The sequence below is a fragment of the Prenolepis imparis genome, unplaced genomic scaffold (assembly GCF_030444845.1).
Source record: "Prenolepis imparis isolate NDT839.2.m4 unplaced genomic scaffold, iyPreImpa1.0 SCAF_11, whole genome shotgun sequence".
In the NCBI taxonomy this organism is placed as follows: domain Eukaryota; kingdom Metazoa; phylum Arthropoda; class Insecta; order Hymenoptera; family Formicidae; genus Prenolepis; species Prenolepis imparis.
The window spans coordinates 11,262,416-11,280,505 of NW_028141169.1; the positions used below are offsets into that span (position 1 = coordinate 11,262,416).

The 18,090-nt window shown below is 34.5% G+C and overlaps 1 protein-coding gene across 2 annotated transcripts in view; it reads left to right on the plus strand.

Moving 5' to 3' along the window:
• The first annotated feature begins 1,096 nt into the window (after positions 1–1,096).
• The window catches only part of LOC145942419 (uncharacterized), a 71,114-nt gene continuing 54,120 nt past the window's right edge, over positions 1,097–18,090 (plus strand). For both annotated transcript variants that reach the window (XM_083049113.1, XM_083049115.1), the window contains exons 1-3: positions 1,097–1,236; positions 3,206–3,318; positions 3,592–3,649. In XM_083049113.1, coding sequence (XP_082905239.1) covers positions 1,173–1,236; positions 3,206–3,318; positions 3,592–3,649 — 235 coding nt within the window. In that variant the 5' untranslated portion in view covers positions 1,097–1,172. The remainder of the gene's footprint in view (positions 1,237–3,205; positions 3,319–3,591; positions 3,650–18,090) is intronic.

Consider the following 18,090-nt stretch of genomic DNA (forward strand, 5'->3'; position numbering starts at 1 on the left):
GATGGCCGGTGGTGATGCGTGGACGAGAGAAGCGAAGCCAGTCGAAGCGGTGATCAATAATAAGACGCTCCGGCTCGCCGCGAGATTGTGAACCGGCGATCGCTGACACTTGACAATCGTGGCTCGCGCGACACGTCTCCGGAAGGATGTAGGGGAGGGGGCCCGCGCTATCGGGGCCCCGCGGAGCCGCCGCATCGTCGTTTCCCCTCGCTTCTCCCTCGCGACGACGATGGACCCTTTCGCGAGGACAACGATCTGAGGGCGAGTGCGCGAAATTTCGAAGAAGAAAATAATTAAGAGAGAGACACAAGACGATAGTAATACGAAATAATAATAATAAAAGGAAATCGCGACTCGGGGGTAAAGTGTCTCGTGAACGTAAAAAAAGAAAACAAAATTAATTATGTGTTCCTTAGTCCATCTCTCTCTCTCTTAGGTGGCACCTCGTTTATATCGAGCGTGCATCGTTATAGTTTTCTCGTCGTCGTAGTAGAGATTTTTTCTTATATACCACCCTCGTGCGTGTGAAAGCATAGATGCCTTAGTGTCCGTTTAGAGTCTCGAGGTTTTTCCGATCGACGATCTCGCGATACGATCGTAAGTGCGGTTACTTCCAAGCACTTATCGAAGGCGCGAAGACTTACTCTCTTACGATATAAATATAATAAGGACGAAAATCGAGGAACCACCAATCTACGTAAGAGGAAAAGAAAAATCGGAAAAGAGCTATAAGTGCCGTGTCGCGAAAAATATAATCGTTGTTAGAAGAGCCGGCCAAGATAGAGAGAGAGAGAGAGAGAAAGACAGAAGTAGGTCACGAGGTCGATACCAAAATGAAGTGAGGATGCGAAGAGGAAACACGGGAAAATGGCATGTGCTAACGACGTTAATAACGGCGGGCTGATTTTTCGGGGCGGACCCGAACTGGCGTAGATAGATAGATAGAAAGAAAGAGAGTGTGTGTGTGTGCGCGCGAAGTATAATTAGTGATTTGTACCCCGTCGTGCACGCCGTTGCACGACGCGCGGGCGCGCGCGCGCGCGCGCGTGCGAGCGTACGTCATCTCGCGTGGAGTGTCGGCGCGCGCGAGAGAGGTAATCTAATAGCGGACTTACCCTGCCCCCACATCCCCTACACCACTGCACTGCACGGAGGATAATTACTACGCGAAAATGGTCGATCTAGGGGGATACATTATTATATTGACCAACGACGACGGCAAGATCAAGCTGTACGGTATGTATTTTTAAGTGTGCGATTAACAAGTGCACAGAGTTCTCTCGCAAAGTCTTGCCGGATATTCGACGAACCTGAATCCTTCGTGACGATAAAACACATGTCTCTTCCTCGCCCGCGATATGAAACGTCAAATAAAATATAATAGAAAATCCTGTCTAGAGTCTCCTCTCGAGCTTTCTCGCGAAATTAAATCTTCGAGAAAATTTTATACACATTTTATATACATATGTATATTTTATACACACATTTATATATATAATATATAAAATTAATATATATGTATATGATAAATTAATTTTTTTAAATTATTTTTAATTATTTATTTTATTACGAGCTTTCTCACGCGATTAAATCTGCGAGAGAATTTTATATACATTTTATATATGTATATTTTATACACATTTATATATATAATATAAAATTAATATATATATATGATAAATTAATTTTTTAAAATTATTTTTAATTATTTATTTTATTACGAGCTTTCTTACGCGATTAAATCTTCGAGAGAATTTTATATACATTTTATATATGTATATTTTATACACATTTATATATATAATATAAAATTAATATATATATATTATAAATTAATTTTTTAAAATTATTTTAAATTATTTATTTTATTTAATTAAATCAATTTTAATATTTTTATATATATAATTTTTAAATTAATATTATATATATGTTTTATACATATATATTTTTTATTTTATACTTATATATTTTATATATATACATATATATATTTTTTAAATGGCATATTCTCGAATGACATAATCTCTATGTTAAGATATTTTAATGATCTTGAAGAGGAAGATTTATATGTTTTCTGTCATCCCAATGATACGGCATTTGTCGAATATTTGTCAATTAAACTTGTGTCGTTTTTGGAATCGCATTTTCAGATAGATTCGATTATCCTCGGGCGATCGCCTCTCCTCTCGTCTCTCTTCCGACTTGTACTTGTACGCGAGAATGCGTCAAGTATACAGAGGAGACGGAACGGAGAAATGCGAGAAGAGAGTGCGAAAACTTTCCCTGTCAGTCAGATAATCGTACGTGTAGTAGCTTATACACGTCGCCCGCACGTCGTGCACGCTTTCGGAAACAGGAAATGTGCGACGGACGGATTTCCGATTTACGCGACGCGTTACGGTAATGCGCGACGATTTACATAGAGAGGACGTTTCGCGACGTTGTTATTTATAGGCTGACCTTTATGTTTATCGTAACGTGCGCTTTATCGCCCCGACGAAGGACTTGCTTATTTCACGTTTTAACTCCTCCGTCGGATATTTTTCTTGGGAGATATTTCGATTTCGATCTCTCTTTGAAAAAAAAATAATGATAATATTTGTAGGAAGAAACGTACGAGAGCGATATCGGGGAGATATATTTATACACACAATTTGCGTAAACGGAATATCTATTTTTTGCACATTTTGTGAATATATGTTAACTACGATTATTTCTTAACTATATTAATTCGTCGGATATCGAGAATTATGTATGAAGGCATTTGCATGCCAGTGTTGTGTGTTTTTATTTTTAATTTTGTCGAAAGAAAGCGACCTTTCTATGAGAATGATTTCAGAAAAGAATGCATATACCAGTCGATTGCTTTCACAGTTTATTTACGAAGCGCAATGTCCTCTAAATGTTCGCGTTCATTAGCAAATACGTTCTCGTTTACGAAGCAGATTATATGTTATATTCACGGATGCTTAAACAGCGATTTTTGTAGCAAGCTTAAATGTCTCGTTTTGTACGGATTATTGAATGCGATATCGTGTTTGGAAATGCGAATTGGAATATTCATACGGAATTTTCAGTTCGCGTCATTCAATTCGCATTATTCAGAATTATTCATACAATATCTTTCTTCTATTCGGCGTTAAATTTTTTTTTTTTCGATAATTAATAATTTCAAATTACATTAATGATATTTTTATTTGTGCAGGATCGCCGGCGGACAGTGCGGATACTCTAGAAGTGGGCGATGAAATTTTGGAAGTGAACGGTCGCACCTTAGAAAATGCAACTCATAATGAAGTTATCCAATATATACATCAGGTAATTACATCTTATACATACACTTGGCATATTTCAAATCACATTATTCGTATGTTTGAAGTCATTATTCAATAATTTATCATATATTTGTTTAATAAATTTTATTATCTTTGAAGAAATAAATGATATAATAATTAATAAATTAAAATTATTTAAAATTGATAATATAACTAATGTAATATTATTTCAAAAAATACTCTATAATACATATCTAATTTTTGTACTCTCTCAATTGTGCATAATTTATATAATTGTATTTTTTTGTGATTTAAGTGCATCAAGTCTCGAACGATATGTCTGCGTGTCCGGAGAAGAAGCGGCAACAAAATGGGTGAGTCGATTCTTTAATATTTATATTTTCAATTAAAAAATCAGTAGCGTTATTTGACTCCAAATGAAAGTCTGAAGAACAGAAATAAGTGAAGCGTCGGGAAAATACCGATGAATTTTAACGACATTGCTTATCGCGGAGATCTTTAGATCTTTATAAATAAATAACACGAGTATACAATAAAAATAAAAGTTTAGAAAGACAGAAGGGGAGGGGGTAAAGAGGAAGCATAAGAAAGTTCTACAGAGTTAAGCGGAAGCGACTATTTTTCACGTGCATATATAGCCGCTTTTTGTCTACTCGTTGTCGTTATTTCAAACGCTGGCAGCGTGTTTTTCTTTGAACAGGTGTTTTTAAAGCAAATGAGACATTCCGTCCGCGCCAAGTGCAGATGGTATTGTTGCTTTATCGTAACCCTCGTTCTTGAGCAAACGTGCAAACGAATTTGAATACACGCTCGATTTCGCGTTGTCACGTACGATGTTGTTGTTCGTCAAGCAATCGCGTGGCATTTAAACACCGTGAAACACGCGTGCGATGACAGATCTGCGATATAAGAGGAAGGAGAGATCGAAGGAATAGGAATTCGGTCGTGGATATAAGCGGAAGTGTCAAAAATCGCGATCGATATATCGACAATTTTTTTTCATAAGTTCGGGGGAGCATTAAAAAAAAATTCTATCATTTGTGTGCAAAAGCCACTTGTCTTCGTCGAAAGCAAAGGGGGATTCCCGTGTCAAGAAAGTTTTACATCGCGGAGATTTATAGTTACAGATGTACATATATATACACACACGCGCGTTAATGTGTGTTTTATAAAAGGATTATATTTATATTTTATCGTCATATATTCTGTATATATGTACGGCTCTGATATATAGCGTAGAAAATAAAACAAAGTCGGCACAGAGACGATAATATAGTGATTCGTTCGTATGAATGGCGCCAGCTATATTGCGCCTGCCTGATAACAGCCTTATTGCAATCGTTTCCGTTCGTAAAGTGAACACGAATGCAGCGAGTTATCAGACTCTCCTTAATTAGTTTACCCCGTTCGAATCATATCTGTGTTGTAATATATTTGCCGATATTTATTGAATCCTAATTTCGCATTCGCTTAAATAATTATATAATTTATTGAATCCTAATTTCACATTCGCTTAAATATGTAATGTAGCGTGTAATGTGATATTCGAGTGGCTATTATTTCATTCTCAGATTATGTTAATTTTCACACAATTTAATTGCTAGATAGAAATTTTAGTGCATTTTTTGTAAACAATTAGACATATATAAGCACGCACATTTGACGTTTTCTGTGTGATGAAATAGATATAAAAAAAATATGATTTGATAGAGGAGACTGTAATATCTAGGGACACATTTTATCTTGATTTTTAAAATGATTTAACTATTTTTTTTAAATTTCAAATATTGCTCGTATATTTCATGGAATATAAATTGTTTTATTTTCTCCACTTTTTTTTCGGGATTTCTGAATTTATTTATCTGTCGCGAGCAAAATGATTTTGACATGCTTTATAACACGTTACAGCGATTTATATGACTTTTGCCATTTAAATTATCTCTCTTAAACTGTTCCATTTATATTATTTTTAGGAGATCTCATCTTTTCTTTATATACATATATATATATATATATATATATATATATATTTCAGTGCACATTATACTACCAAAACAATTCCTTATTTAAAATATAAAATAAAATAAAGTTGCGTTGAAATATTTGAAGAAAATTTTTTAAAAACATTTTTAAAAAAAGTTCAAAAAATCGAGTAAACTGGAAATTCTATCTAATTTTAAACATTATTAAATATATTTGCAAAATCACACTTTTTTTTACATCTTTTTAATATTTTAACATCTTTATTTTATTTTACTAGAACAACACAAGCGCGCGCCATTCCTCGATTTTATATATAAAAAAGAATGATATTTTTATAAAAGTTTGTTTAAACTTGATTAATATTTTTTGACAGAAATCAGCAGATTAAAGAGTTAATTTGGTAATTAAATTTTAAAATAAAAATATGTTATAAAAGTTAAAATAATATGTTATAATACTTTAAACTCAAATAATATCTTTTGACAGAAATCAGCTGATAACTGTCAAAAAATATTAATCGAGTTTAAAGTACTATAACATTTTATTTAAAACATATTATTATTTTATAATTTTTATTACATATTATTATTTTAAAATTTAATTAACAAATTAACTCTTTAATCAGTTGATTTATCTAAAAAAATATTAATAAGATGGTAATTTGTTATTTAAATTTTAAAATAAAAATATGTTATAAAAATTAAAATAATATAATATATTTTAAATAATATGTTATAATTCCTTAAACTCGATTAATATTTTTGACAGTTATTAGCTGATTTCTGTCAAAAAATATTAATCGCAGATAAGGCATTATAACAAATTATTTACAACATATTAGATACTATTTTAATATTTTTAACATATTATTATTTTAAAATTTAATTAGCAAATTAACGCTTTATTAATATTTTTTAACATATATCAGCTGATTAAAGCGTTAATTTGTGTGCTAATTAAATTTTAAAATAATATTATGTTATAAAAATTAAAATAATATGTTTTAAATCAAATAAAACTCGATTAATATTTTTTGACAGTTATCAGCTGATTTCTGTATCATTCTATTTAACATAAAATCGAGGAATAGCGCGCGCTTGTGTTGTTCTAGTCTCTTTCTAAAAAGCCTGTTAAGTCGATTTTCGCAAATATTGTTGTTTCTTTTACGCGATTAGCTGCCTCAATTTGCTTTGTGTGTTATATTCATAGCGTCGAGAGGCTGTCATCGCGAGGTTCAGCAAGTTTAACAGTTTGTCCAAGATAAAATAAAATAAAATAATAATACGTTTTAAATAATACGTTTTAAATAATATGTTTTAATACTTTAAAGTGGATTAATATTTTTGACAGTTATCAGCTGATTTCTGTCAAAAAATATTAATCGCGGACAAATAAGTATATATTATAAGTATATATCATAACATATTATATTATTTACAATATATTATTATAATTAAAATAATAATATTTTGTAAGTAATATAATGTGTTATAATACTTTATCCACAATTAATATTTTTTGACAGAAATCAGCTGATAACTGTCAAAAATATTAATCGAGTTTAAAGTATTATAACATGTTATTTAAAACATAATATTATTTTATTTTATTTTATTTTGGACAAACTATCAAACTGCTAACCCTCGTGATGATAGCTGCTCGATGCTTTGAATATAATACACAACGCGAATCGAGGCAGTCAATCTGCGGAAAAGCGACAATATCTATAACATGCCTTTTTTTTAGAAAGGAATACTTTAAACGAAAAACTATTTTAGAATTATAATGGATAAAGCATACATATTAGCGAATGAGAAAAATGTGTTTACATGTATATCCATAAAAATCCAGAAGTGGGATATTTAAAAACAAATTCTTCTAAATATAAATTAAACATTCGCGCTAAGTATACACATACAATAATTATTCATTATTCACAGATTGCGGTTCGATCAAGCCACTAATCTTAAGATTCTCGTTAGATTATTGTTGGACGAGACAATATTAACGTGTTTGAATAGGTAAAAGTAAACAGCGTCTTCTCTCTCATATCCCGAGTAGCTCGTCGGCGCGGTAAAATTCGAACGGAGATCTCTCTCGGCCGATTCCGGGAGTTCTCGCGCGGGTTCGGGCGTTCGCCAGGTAAAACGCTTCAGGTGGCCGTACGGTATCACGATTGGGGGTAGAGGAGCAAGAGGCAGGAGCGGAGATAGGCAGGTATGGAGGCAGGTTGGCACGGTTGCACATGGCGGACCAGGCGAGGTGTAACCTTCGGATGGTATCCGCTGTCACGCTCGCCGCTCGGCAGTAACGGAGGAGCCGTTCGCCAAGCGGTTCCGCACGCCACATCGTCGTCGTGGGTTTCCCGTCGTCGTCGTCGTCGATTATCCGAGTCTCTCTCTCGCTCTCTCTCCGCGTCTCTCGCGAATAAATAAATTCGCGAAATAAATATATCCGTCGTGCTGGTCACCAGGTGGTGAACGCAGCCCAGCCGTTCACCAACCGGCCGCTGGAGCCGAGAGAGGAGTCGCGCGCGAATGACGGATCCGCGAGATATCGCGGCGTCGGGTCGAAGGTGAACGCTCGCGATCGCGAATCTCTCGCGCGGGTGTCTCGTGCGGGGTGTAAATTCGTGAAAAATTGGTGTTTCTGGTGGTACGTTTGTTATATTGTGTTGTCCGACGAGGGACGTCAACACCAGAGGCCAACCAGAGGAGAGAGAGAGAAAGAGAGAGATTCATCTCTGTTTTCTCTCTCTCTGTCTATCTCTTTTTCTCTCTCTCTCTCTACTTTCGTCATCATCTCGACGACTTGCCGATCTGTGTTAAAGGTAACTACTTCTCTTCTCTTTGCGTTGCGCGCTCTTTTCGCTCCTTTCTCGGTTTTGATCAGACCCGTCTCTTGCGGTACCTCTTTGCGATCGACAATTTCAGGACAGCACGCGCGCTTTCTGGTCTATACTCTCTCGTCGGTACCAGAACGTGCCGTCTTTTTCTTCCTCTCTCCCCTTCCTCTTTGCCCGTCTCTCTTCCATACGTCTCTTGTGACATGTCGACTTCGCAATACCACGCGCGCCACTTATTTTCGATACATACCTCGTCGTTTCGCGGTTTTCAGCTCGCGTCTGCACTGTTTATGTCCTGGTTCGTATATTGTGGTTCGTAGTTTTTCGATTTTTTAAATATTATATTATGCCCCTTGTCGCATTTTGTCGCGCGATGATTGTCATCGATAATTTATCGCGAACGTTTCAGCGAATATTTGTATTTAATTACTCGCTCGATCTTTCGAATCGCCGATTTATATGCGCGTGCGTATTATTATATCTTGCGTTCTATCGTGCTGTAATATTGCCAGGTTACTTTATTACAATCTCGCTTGATTTATGTAGATACACGTATATTTTATCCATTTATTTGCTCAGCCATTCAATCTCTTTCTCGATCCAAAACATCATTATTTTGCTCATGGGAGGTTTTGTCATATCTCGTAGTAATTATGTAACTCTCCTCACGTCTCTCTCTTTTCACTGATAATTAAAAAGTCCGTATTAATACATGTTTTTTCTTTTTTTTAAATCCTGTATAAATTTGCACATAAAGTCCAGACAGTCTATTAATATCTTCTCTTACGTTTCTATTTCTACTCGTCTCTGTAGTCGTATTGTTTCTAAGTAACTAAAGTAGACGTTGTCTAATGAAAGAAAATGTTTAGAAAATGTTAGGATACGAGAATAATAGGTAATGTTTTCTGAGATAATATAGCATATTTCATTTTATGCGTTTTTTTATATTACGTTCTCGATTGAATTGCATTCCTTGCATTAAAATATGAATATTGAGCTTCGTTTTAGATTCTTTGTATGAAGAGAGGATGAAAAGTCTTGTGAAATTATTATCATGTTTTTAGAAAAGAATTCATTGCAGTAGTAACTTATCATTCCTCGCATAATTACAGTAAATTTTTAAATGAAAATATATTCACAGGAGAATATATATAAGATATTTTAAGTGAATAAAACTTTTGCTCGCAAATTAATTCTGAGCAGAGTAATAAATAAAAATGTGTATCAACTTATGTTAACTATATATTTCGCAAAGTTACACAATTTTTTGTTAAATTTGATTCATTAACGGAAAACATTTCTCGAGGAAAAATTCAGTCCATCCATTTAATATCAATTTTATAGACTTATTTGGCTCGCATTTATCGCTGCGCGTAGAGAGATAAAATATACGACAGTTCTTTTAATATTGTATTAAATTTGATTCTCTTGGAAAACAAATTCAGGAACGACTGACGAATATCTGCAATAATTCATTATTAGTGGCGCGCGAAGACGGTGCGGCGTCACGTTCTTGCATCATCGGTCAACGTCACATCGCTCCTGAATGTTTTTCATCCTTTCCAGACTCTCCATTGCACTCTATGAACGTGTCTTTTTTACTTATATAAAACACGCGCGAACTCGCAAAACTGATCCATCAAAAATTTCTCGAAATTCGAAATTCGAAAAAAAACTCAGTCTATGCGCATAATAATTTGCAAAACATCCGCGAGTTCGCGAGCAGAGAGATCTCTGGGAAGGTTAAAAAAAAAAGGGAACAAGAGAAAAATAAAGAGTAGTATCTCCGTGAAATGTGAACGGACCCGCGCGGACGATTTTGACGTCGGGCAACATCCGCGCGGCCGCACATCCGCCTTCCGCACTTGTGCGTACGTGCGTACCGCGAATAATGCGGAATGCTTTTTTTCCCCCCCTGCCCTCCCCCTTCGATGCGGAATAACAATCGCGCTGCGCACGGTGCGTGTCAAACGCGGTATTGTCGTGCGGTGGGCGTATTCACGCGCGCTCCCCGGATGATGCGTGTATACATCGGTGACGGGCGGATCTCTCTCGAATGCCAGAGTATCGAAAATAATTATTTAAATAGTTTCATTCGAATCGAATGTTAGCTGTATTCTCCGTGAAAAAAATTAAAGAATCGTATTCTCCGTGAGAAAAATGATAGGTAACAAATGCAGAGGGAAATATTTATTTCAAACGTGACAATTGAGATTATTAAATAACAATAATTTTGAAAGAAATCTCTCTCTTTCTCTTTATATACTATATTTGAATTTATATTAATATATCTTTTATATTGTGTGTGTGATACTAATATTGCAAATCCGATCATTATTTCTTGGGCGTGTATTATTTCAAATATAACTTTTGAAGAAATGACAAAGCAAATATGCGTTTGTTTCAATAATACGCGTTATTTATATAATGACAATTTAAAAATAAGAAATAGCTAACATGATTTAATAAATGCGAGATTATTATTTTATATCAATTATTTATATAATCTGCTAGGTGAAATAGTTTCTGTAAATATTTTTCTTCTATTTAAAACACTTTTTATATTTTACCCATCTCTCTGATGGGATGATACACCGATGTGCATGTCAGGAAACGAGGAAGCGCTGCGCGCTACACTGCGCTCTCGAATATGTGTGGACGAAGGAGAGTAGGAAACGAGAGATGCGTAAAGTCGGCGCTGATACCGGTACATAAGACAGGAGGCACACGGGGTTTTACGAGCGCGAAACACGGAGAGGATAGGTCGAGCAAATGCAGCAGACACCGGAGAGCGAAAATATATACTATGTGTTCGGTGAAACGGTGTAGAAAAACGACCATATCATGTCTTTTTCGATATATTTGGCGACGATTTTCGCGAAAATCTAGGACTTGCTCAAAATAAAAAAAAAAATCTTTGACGTATTAGACTTGAATAAACAATAATTTTTTAAATATGAAAAGGATTAATAAGAGTCATTATAGGCGTGATAAAATTGTTTTTAAATTCCTCTGTAATTATTTTAACAAAATTTAAGTATTTATATATTGGAGCCTTTTCAATTTATTATTATATAATCTTTAATACTTATTATTATTATTATTAGATAATATATTGTTATAAAATCTTTGACAGATTTTATCTCGGAGATTTTTAATTTGAGATATTTAATATCGGCAATGAATGACGATCTGGCAAAAAATTTTCTCTTAATTTTCTTTTAATTAATTTCGACTCCGAATTTGACATACGTGATACCGTTGTCCTTTTCCACTTTTCGTCCTGCGTGTATATGTGTCGATGAGCTCGCGAAATCGAGAACGAGCGATCCAGGCAGGAGAGTAGGTTCTATAAATTAGGCGCGATCACTTAAATCGTCTCCTCGCGCGCACTTTCTCCCGTGATGCGCGCTAAATTGTTTCGTCCCAACCTGTTGAATTCCGTTGATCGGGCAACGTTGTAGGTGTAGGAGAAAAGCGGGAACCGCAAAACTTTTTTTTTGTACTACAGAGTGCGAGACTGAAGAATCGACGATCGACGCGGATCTGTATCCCAGGATCTTTCTGAAATATCTCGCGAAGTAGAGCATGAACGCTTTTTAACAGATTTTTTCCGACGAATGTGTGTTTACGCCACTCTTTTTTATTACACATATGAATTCATAGGTTTTTATTCTATTAGTCGAAAGTTCTCGGGAAATTATGAGAAAAAAGGAAAAGTTGTGCAATCAAATGACACCTTATTTGATTCTCGAACTAAGTGAATATTATTACGATATACGCGATAAAAGAAAGTCTGACTTAGGAAAGGCTGACTGTGCACAGTGTCTTTTGCCATTTCCGTCATTGCGGTAACTTCTTAAACGGGTTTCAACGCAGACATTCCACGCATAGCCCATATCGCGTAGTGACGCAATGCGTTAAATAAGTATCATGTAATCGCTAATAGACATTGCATCTCATATTTGCTTTCCATCATATATAACCCAATTATCTAATTGTGCAAAAATTAATTGGATTAATAATAATTAATAATAATGGCTGTTTTCGAAAGAAGACATATTATTAGGTGTTTGCAAAAGTTCGTATGATTTGACAATTTTTATTTATTAATAACAAATAAAATAACATATAATATTTTAATCAAAACATTGGTCGTTTCTATTGACAACTTTTTGTCACTTTTCGCGCAATAATTTAATTCCACGTCGATAAAATGACTCATCTTTTGAAGCAATCCATTGCTCGATCCATTTTGAAATCGTGTATTGGATAGTAGACCGTGTTGCATCGATTTAAATAGATAAAAATTAGTTGGGGCGATGTCTGGAGAGTACGCTGGTAGAACTTTCCAATCCAATTCGAACAACGTCTCTTTAGTTGCAACAGCAACATGCGGTCTGGTTTTATCATGAAGTAGGATGATTCCATTTTCAATCGCGTTAAATATGAAGTTATATTCGGAATTATGATTTATCAGCCATCAATTCTGATTAAATATAGTCAACATTTAAAAACAAGAAAGCAACTTAAAAGAAAATAATTATTAAGTGACTGCAATCTAATCTAACGCGCCATTTATTTGTAACCTTACGAATTTTTGCAAACTCCTAATACTTTGTAAATATATACACGTTTAAGAAATATATCTATTTTTTTCGAGAGCGAGAGAGAGAGAGAGAGAGAGAGAGATGGAGAAGCAATCCATTTGCTTAGTGTCGATCGCAATTGTTATCGACCCGAATTTAATAGATATTTAAACGCATTAGATTGCAGGTGTCGATGCAATTGCATACTTGACATATTGATGTACGATATTGCGCACGCGACGCCAATAGTAAGCGCGCATAGTTTAATGAGAAATTCGGCTGACAGTCGCACGCGATTGAGATCCCAATCTCGATCGATTCGATCGAGATAGTTACATCCCGGAAAACAGTTATCGCGCTCGTAAAAATCAGCGAACCGTTAGCGATATTCTCTCTGTGTTCTCTCTATTACCTTTAATATAATCTTGATAGACACCTTTCGTTCCAACAATTTGCCAGTTCGTTTCGCATAATTCACACGGGAAGACTATAACTAAGCAAATGCAATTTTATTTAATCATCTTCTACTTAGGTATAATTTTATTGCATATTTCTGCACAAAAATTGTAAACATTAAAACGATGAAATTATTCGAAACGTGACGATGTCGAAGATTGATTATCGAAAAAGCGATGAGGAAATGCGATGACTAATTCTTCCTTGTATGTAAAATTTGCATACATTTTTTTTAGAAGTGACTAATAACATCAGTAAATGCTTACTGCATATATAAGTTTGTTGTTTTTTTTTCAACTATTTGTTAAAAGAAACTGGAGACATTTGTCAATTTTTCATGTTAATCGTACAAACATAAGTTCTTTATTTATAATACTCTATTAGATTTTTAATTAAATATCTAACAGGATTAAAAATTTCGAATTACATTCAAATTACAATAATTTTTTTCGATTATATTGTGCTATATATTTGCAAGAAAAGACAATTAAAATGTTACGAAAATTTTGCAAGATTTAAAAAGAAATAATACTTAATTTGCTTAATTTGCATTATGAATTATAATTGAACCTTTTCTTAGAAATATTTTTAATTGTCAGAAATTTGGAAAGAGTTAGATATATATAATATTAAAAAATGATACAGAGTCAAAAAAAAGTGTAACTGTCTTCCTCAGACTGTGCTATATTGTGTATGTATGTGTTTATACATTATCTATTGTGTTAAAGCTTATACAGTTAGAAAACTAGTTTCCTCTCGCGTCAAATCGTATGATCGAGACCATCCTGTGCATTTGTACAGTTGTTTCTCCTCTTGTATATCTTTAAACTGTACATTGTATCTATATGAGATACGTATAGAGAAATAGATATCATTCTGATATCTTAAATACCATTTTATAATTTATAAAGATAACGCGAGAGTCATTTTTTGACATATTTTAAAAGCAATTCTATATTCGTATCAGTATCAAGTATAAAGCACAATTTCTAAACTTGTATTTCTAATCAGATTACAGGCATTTAGGCATTATCTATTTTTCTATTTATCTTGCTAATGTCAAGATATGAAATTGCAATAAAGAGAGAGATAGAGAAAATTTCCGCTTATATTATATACACATATCTTAAGAAGAAATGTGCTATTTTTTTCCTCAATTGCTCGACAAGATAGAAAATACGGATTGTGGTTTCGAGCATTGCTTTTTTTTGAACGTCAAGATCCAGATGTGCGACTGGTAATTATTTGCGAGTTTAGTAACACCGCTATTTTCGACTATTGAACTCGCGGTATCTTTCGGAAAGCGGTTTGGCTCTGGTTGGCTCCGGGTAAAGCCTACTTAACGTAGCATGGTTGATCGGCGCCGTGTGCTCTGTATATATGTACACGTGTATACATATATGCATACATATATGCATACATATGTATATGTATACGACATATGTGCGGGCATCCAGTTACCGTTCCAACGAAGTAGATTCCTCCGGACCGTTTGACGAGAGACCAACCCGGACAACGTTGATATCGCGGCAACGCGTTGGTTGCTTGACCCGAATTTACCGCGTCGCCGAATTTGCGAACGTGTATAATAGGCACCTATTCTCCCATCTCTCTCTCTCTCTCTCTCTCTTCACTCTATCTCCCATATTCGCGTCTCTGTACGCCGCATTTACGATGCTAAATGCAATTTGGTTCTAAATTCTGTTTGCCGTTATTCATACGAATGCCTTATTCATTGTAAACACGGGACGCGAATGGGATGACTGTATTCGCGTTAAACGGAGAATTATCGTCAGCGACGAATAACTTTGCGCGTTAAAAAAATTCCGCACGTCATTAATTTGTGTGATAAATTGACAGTAATATAGTTATTACCATAAAATGTACGATAATTATGGAAAATATTATTCGTGATAATTTTATGACGATTTATATCCTATATATTTTTGCACAGACTATTTCAAGTGTGTTTTTTTAGTTTTTATCAAGTAGTTTAATATAATTTTGAGACTTTAAGCACTACTTTATATAAATATCATTCACTTATTATTAATTATTCAAATAATAGCCATTAATTGTTGCTAATATATTTACACCGAAAGATTTCTGTCTTAAATTTTATAGCGAATTATGAATCGTCTAAAGTGAGCTTTAATGAGTAAATTATTGACTGGATTATTAGTCGCGATATCATCGAAATTATAATCAATATATATGATTTACATCTTATATTTTCGCACGCAGACTGTTTTAAGCATTTTTTTAAATTTCTATTGAGTAGATTAATATAATTTTAGCACATTAAGTATCATTTTACATAAATATCATTCTGTCATTATTAATTATTCAAATAGTAACCGTTAATTGTTGCTAAAATATTTACACCGAAAGATTTCTGTCTTGAATTTTATAGCGAATTATGACTCGTCTAAAGCGGACTTTAATGAGTAAATTATTGACTGGAATATTAATTGCAATATCATCGAAATTAGAATCAATATATACATATATATATATATATATATATATATATATATATATGATTTATATCCTGTATATACATTTACACAGATTGTTTCAAGTGTTTTTCTATTTCTATCGATTTATTTAATATAATTTTAAGACTAACTACTACTTTATATATATCGGGTGTTAAAAAAGTGGCGGATACGCTGTATAGGGGTGAATTCCTGATGTTATTTGGAGACGATTTTTCCTCAACGGAAATGTCGAGAGAAGTCATCATTTTTTGCAAGCTCCCAATTTTTGCCATCATATATCTTGGTAACTAAGCCTTAAATTAAAATTCTATTAAATTAAAGTCGACTTGAAATTAATTGAAGAATGTAGTTTTGTTAATATTTTAATTCCACAATACTTAGTTTACGAAAAGCCCTTTATTTTCAATTACTTATAACTCGAAAACTATTGGTGCCTCGACATTTTCACTGAGGAAAAATCGTCTCCAAATAACCTCAGGAATTCACCCCTATACAGCGTATCCGCCACTTTTATAACACCCTCTATAAACGATTTATTATGATGAATTATTTAAATAACAACCGTTGACTGTTGTTAATATTTATATCAAAAGATTCCTGTCTTGAATTTTATCTCGAATTACGACTCGTCTAAAGCAGGTTTTAATGAGTAAATTATCGACTGGAATATTAGTCGCGAACAATATCCAAATAATTAAATAATATCTCCCATTTAAGCAACAATCGTTCAAATAATAGCCGTCGACTGCTGTCAATATTTGCGTGAAAATATCCTGTAGCAGTTTATCTCTCTTTCGAAAAAGAAATTGAACAAAGAAAGAAACCTGGGCCGTTGCACACGCGCTTATATCGCTTATAGCTCGCCGCTGTCAGAAGCGTTTTACAATGAAAAGCGGAATAGAAGAACGAGGTGTGTGCTTTCGGATGAGAAAACGCGCGCTTTCTCCGAATTACCGTGCCATATCCGGAATACATTTTGGAGATACGCCAGAACATTTTGAAAAGGAGAATCCGGGAGACTCTGTTGCGAATTTTCTTCGCCAACGCGCATCTCCCGTTCGACGGAAAGCACAAAAGCCTTCTAAGGCAATGAATGTATGCAGGTAGTGACACGGAAAGCTTCACGGAGACTTACTTGGCCTAGGGCGTTTCAAGTGCTATGCAATTGCAACTCGCACACATACATAATACATACATACACGTATGTATACGAGACAATGAACGAAGAGTGCATGTGCATATATGAGATAGATATCGCGTCGAACGCGTGTATTCATACACAGTGCGTGTAAAACGGATAACTATCGAACTGCAGGCGATTGGAGGAAATAAACGGTTTATACAGGGTGTATCTAAATATATATAAGCGCGAAAAATTTTAGGAGATGATTCTTTGTCGAACTCCTTGAGGAGTTACACTTTTCTAAAGAGGGAGGTGAAAATTAAGTTTCTATTTTTTTTCTCAAATTTCCGACAAATTAAATGAATGGAACTTGGTGGATATTTTCCACTAAAAAGGATATTTATTAATATTTTTTTTATCTTCCTGTATCGTTATAAGGGGATGAAACTAACAACCCCTATTTAATTTTTAACTCCTCAGGGAGGGATATAAGAGTATATATTTATATAAAAAAACCCCTTAATTTTCGACAAAGAATCATCTCCTAAAATTTTTCGCACTTATTTAGATACACCCTGTATAGTCGAATAAATGTTACGCAAAGTCATCAATTGGCTCAATTAAAAAAAATATATATCCCCTCGGTTTATCTGTTTTTTTTTATTTTTGTTTCGCGCAACAATTTTCATTCTCGCGAAAGATAGAATTTGATTTTTCATCCGCGACTTTTCCTCTAATAGTCGAGAATAAAAATGTTTCTCGCGATCTCTCTAGAACGGAGAAAAAACCGCCGAGCGAACATTTAATCAGCTTCTCCGTTCGCGCCAAAGCGGATTGCTGAGGAAACCAGGTCGGGGATCACATCAACTGATAGCAAAAGGAAAAAAAAAAAAAAAAAAAAAAAGAATGAGACGTGGGATGATGGTCTACACGTATTTTAGAAATTTAAGATCTCTAGCATCTCCAGCATCGAGCTATCGATCTCTTCTCTCTCTCGTCGATCTTTGTGAAAATGTGTCCAATATTTTCCTTGCCAATTCTTCTCCATTTATATTATACTTCTCCGTTTTTATATTATATATCCGAACTTGTGTCGCGAGGTGCGTTGAACCTGGCGCTCTCTGTCAATTTTTATCGTCCGCACGCCAGCGTGTAGTTCCAAATATAAACTCTCCTTCGTGAATGCGTCTGGTGCTATCCATTCTCAGTCGCCGACTGCGGCGGAGAGTTTATTTTCTAGTTTCGTGACACACGTGCACGCGCGAATACACCCGCGTTCCCTCTTTTCAGAAAAGCT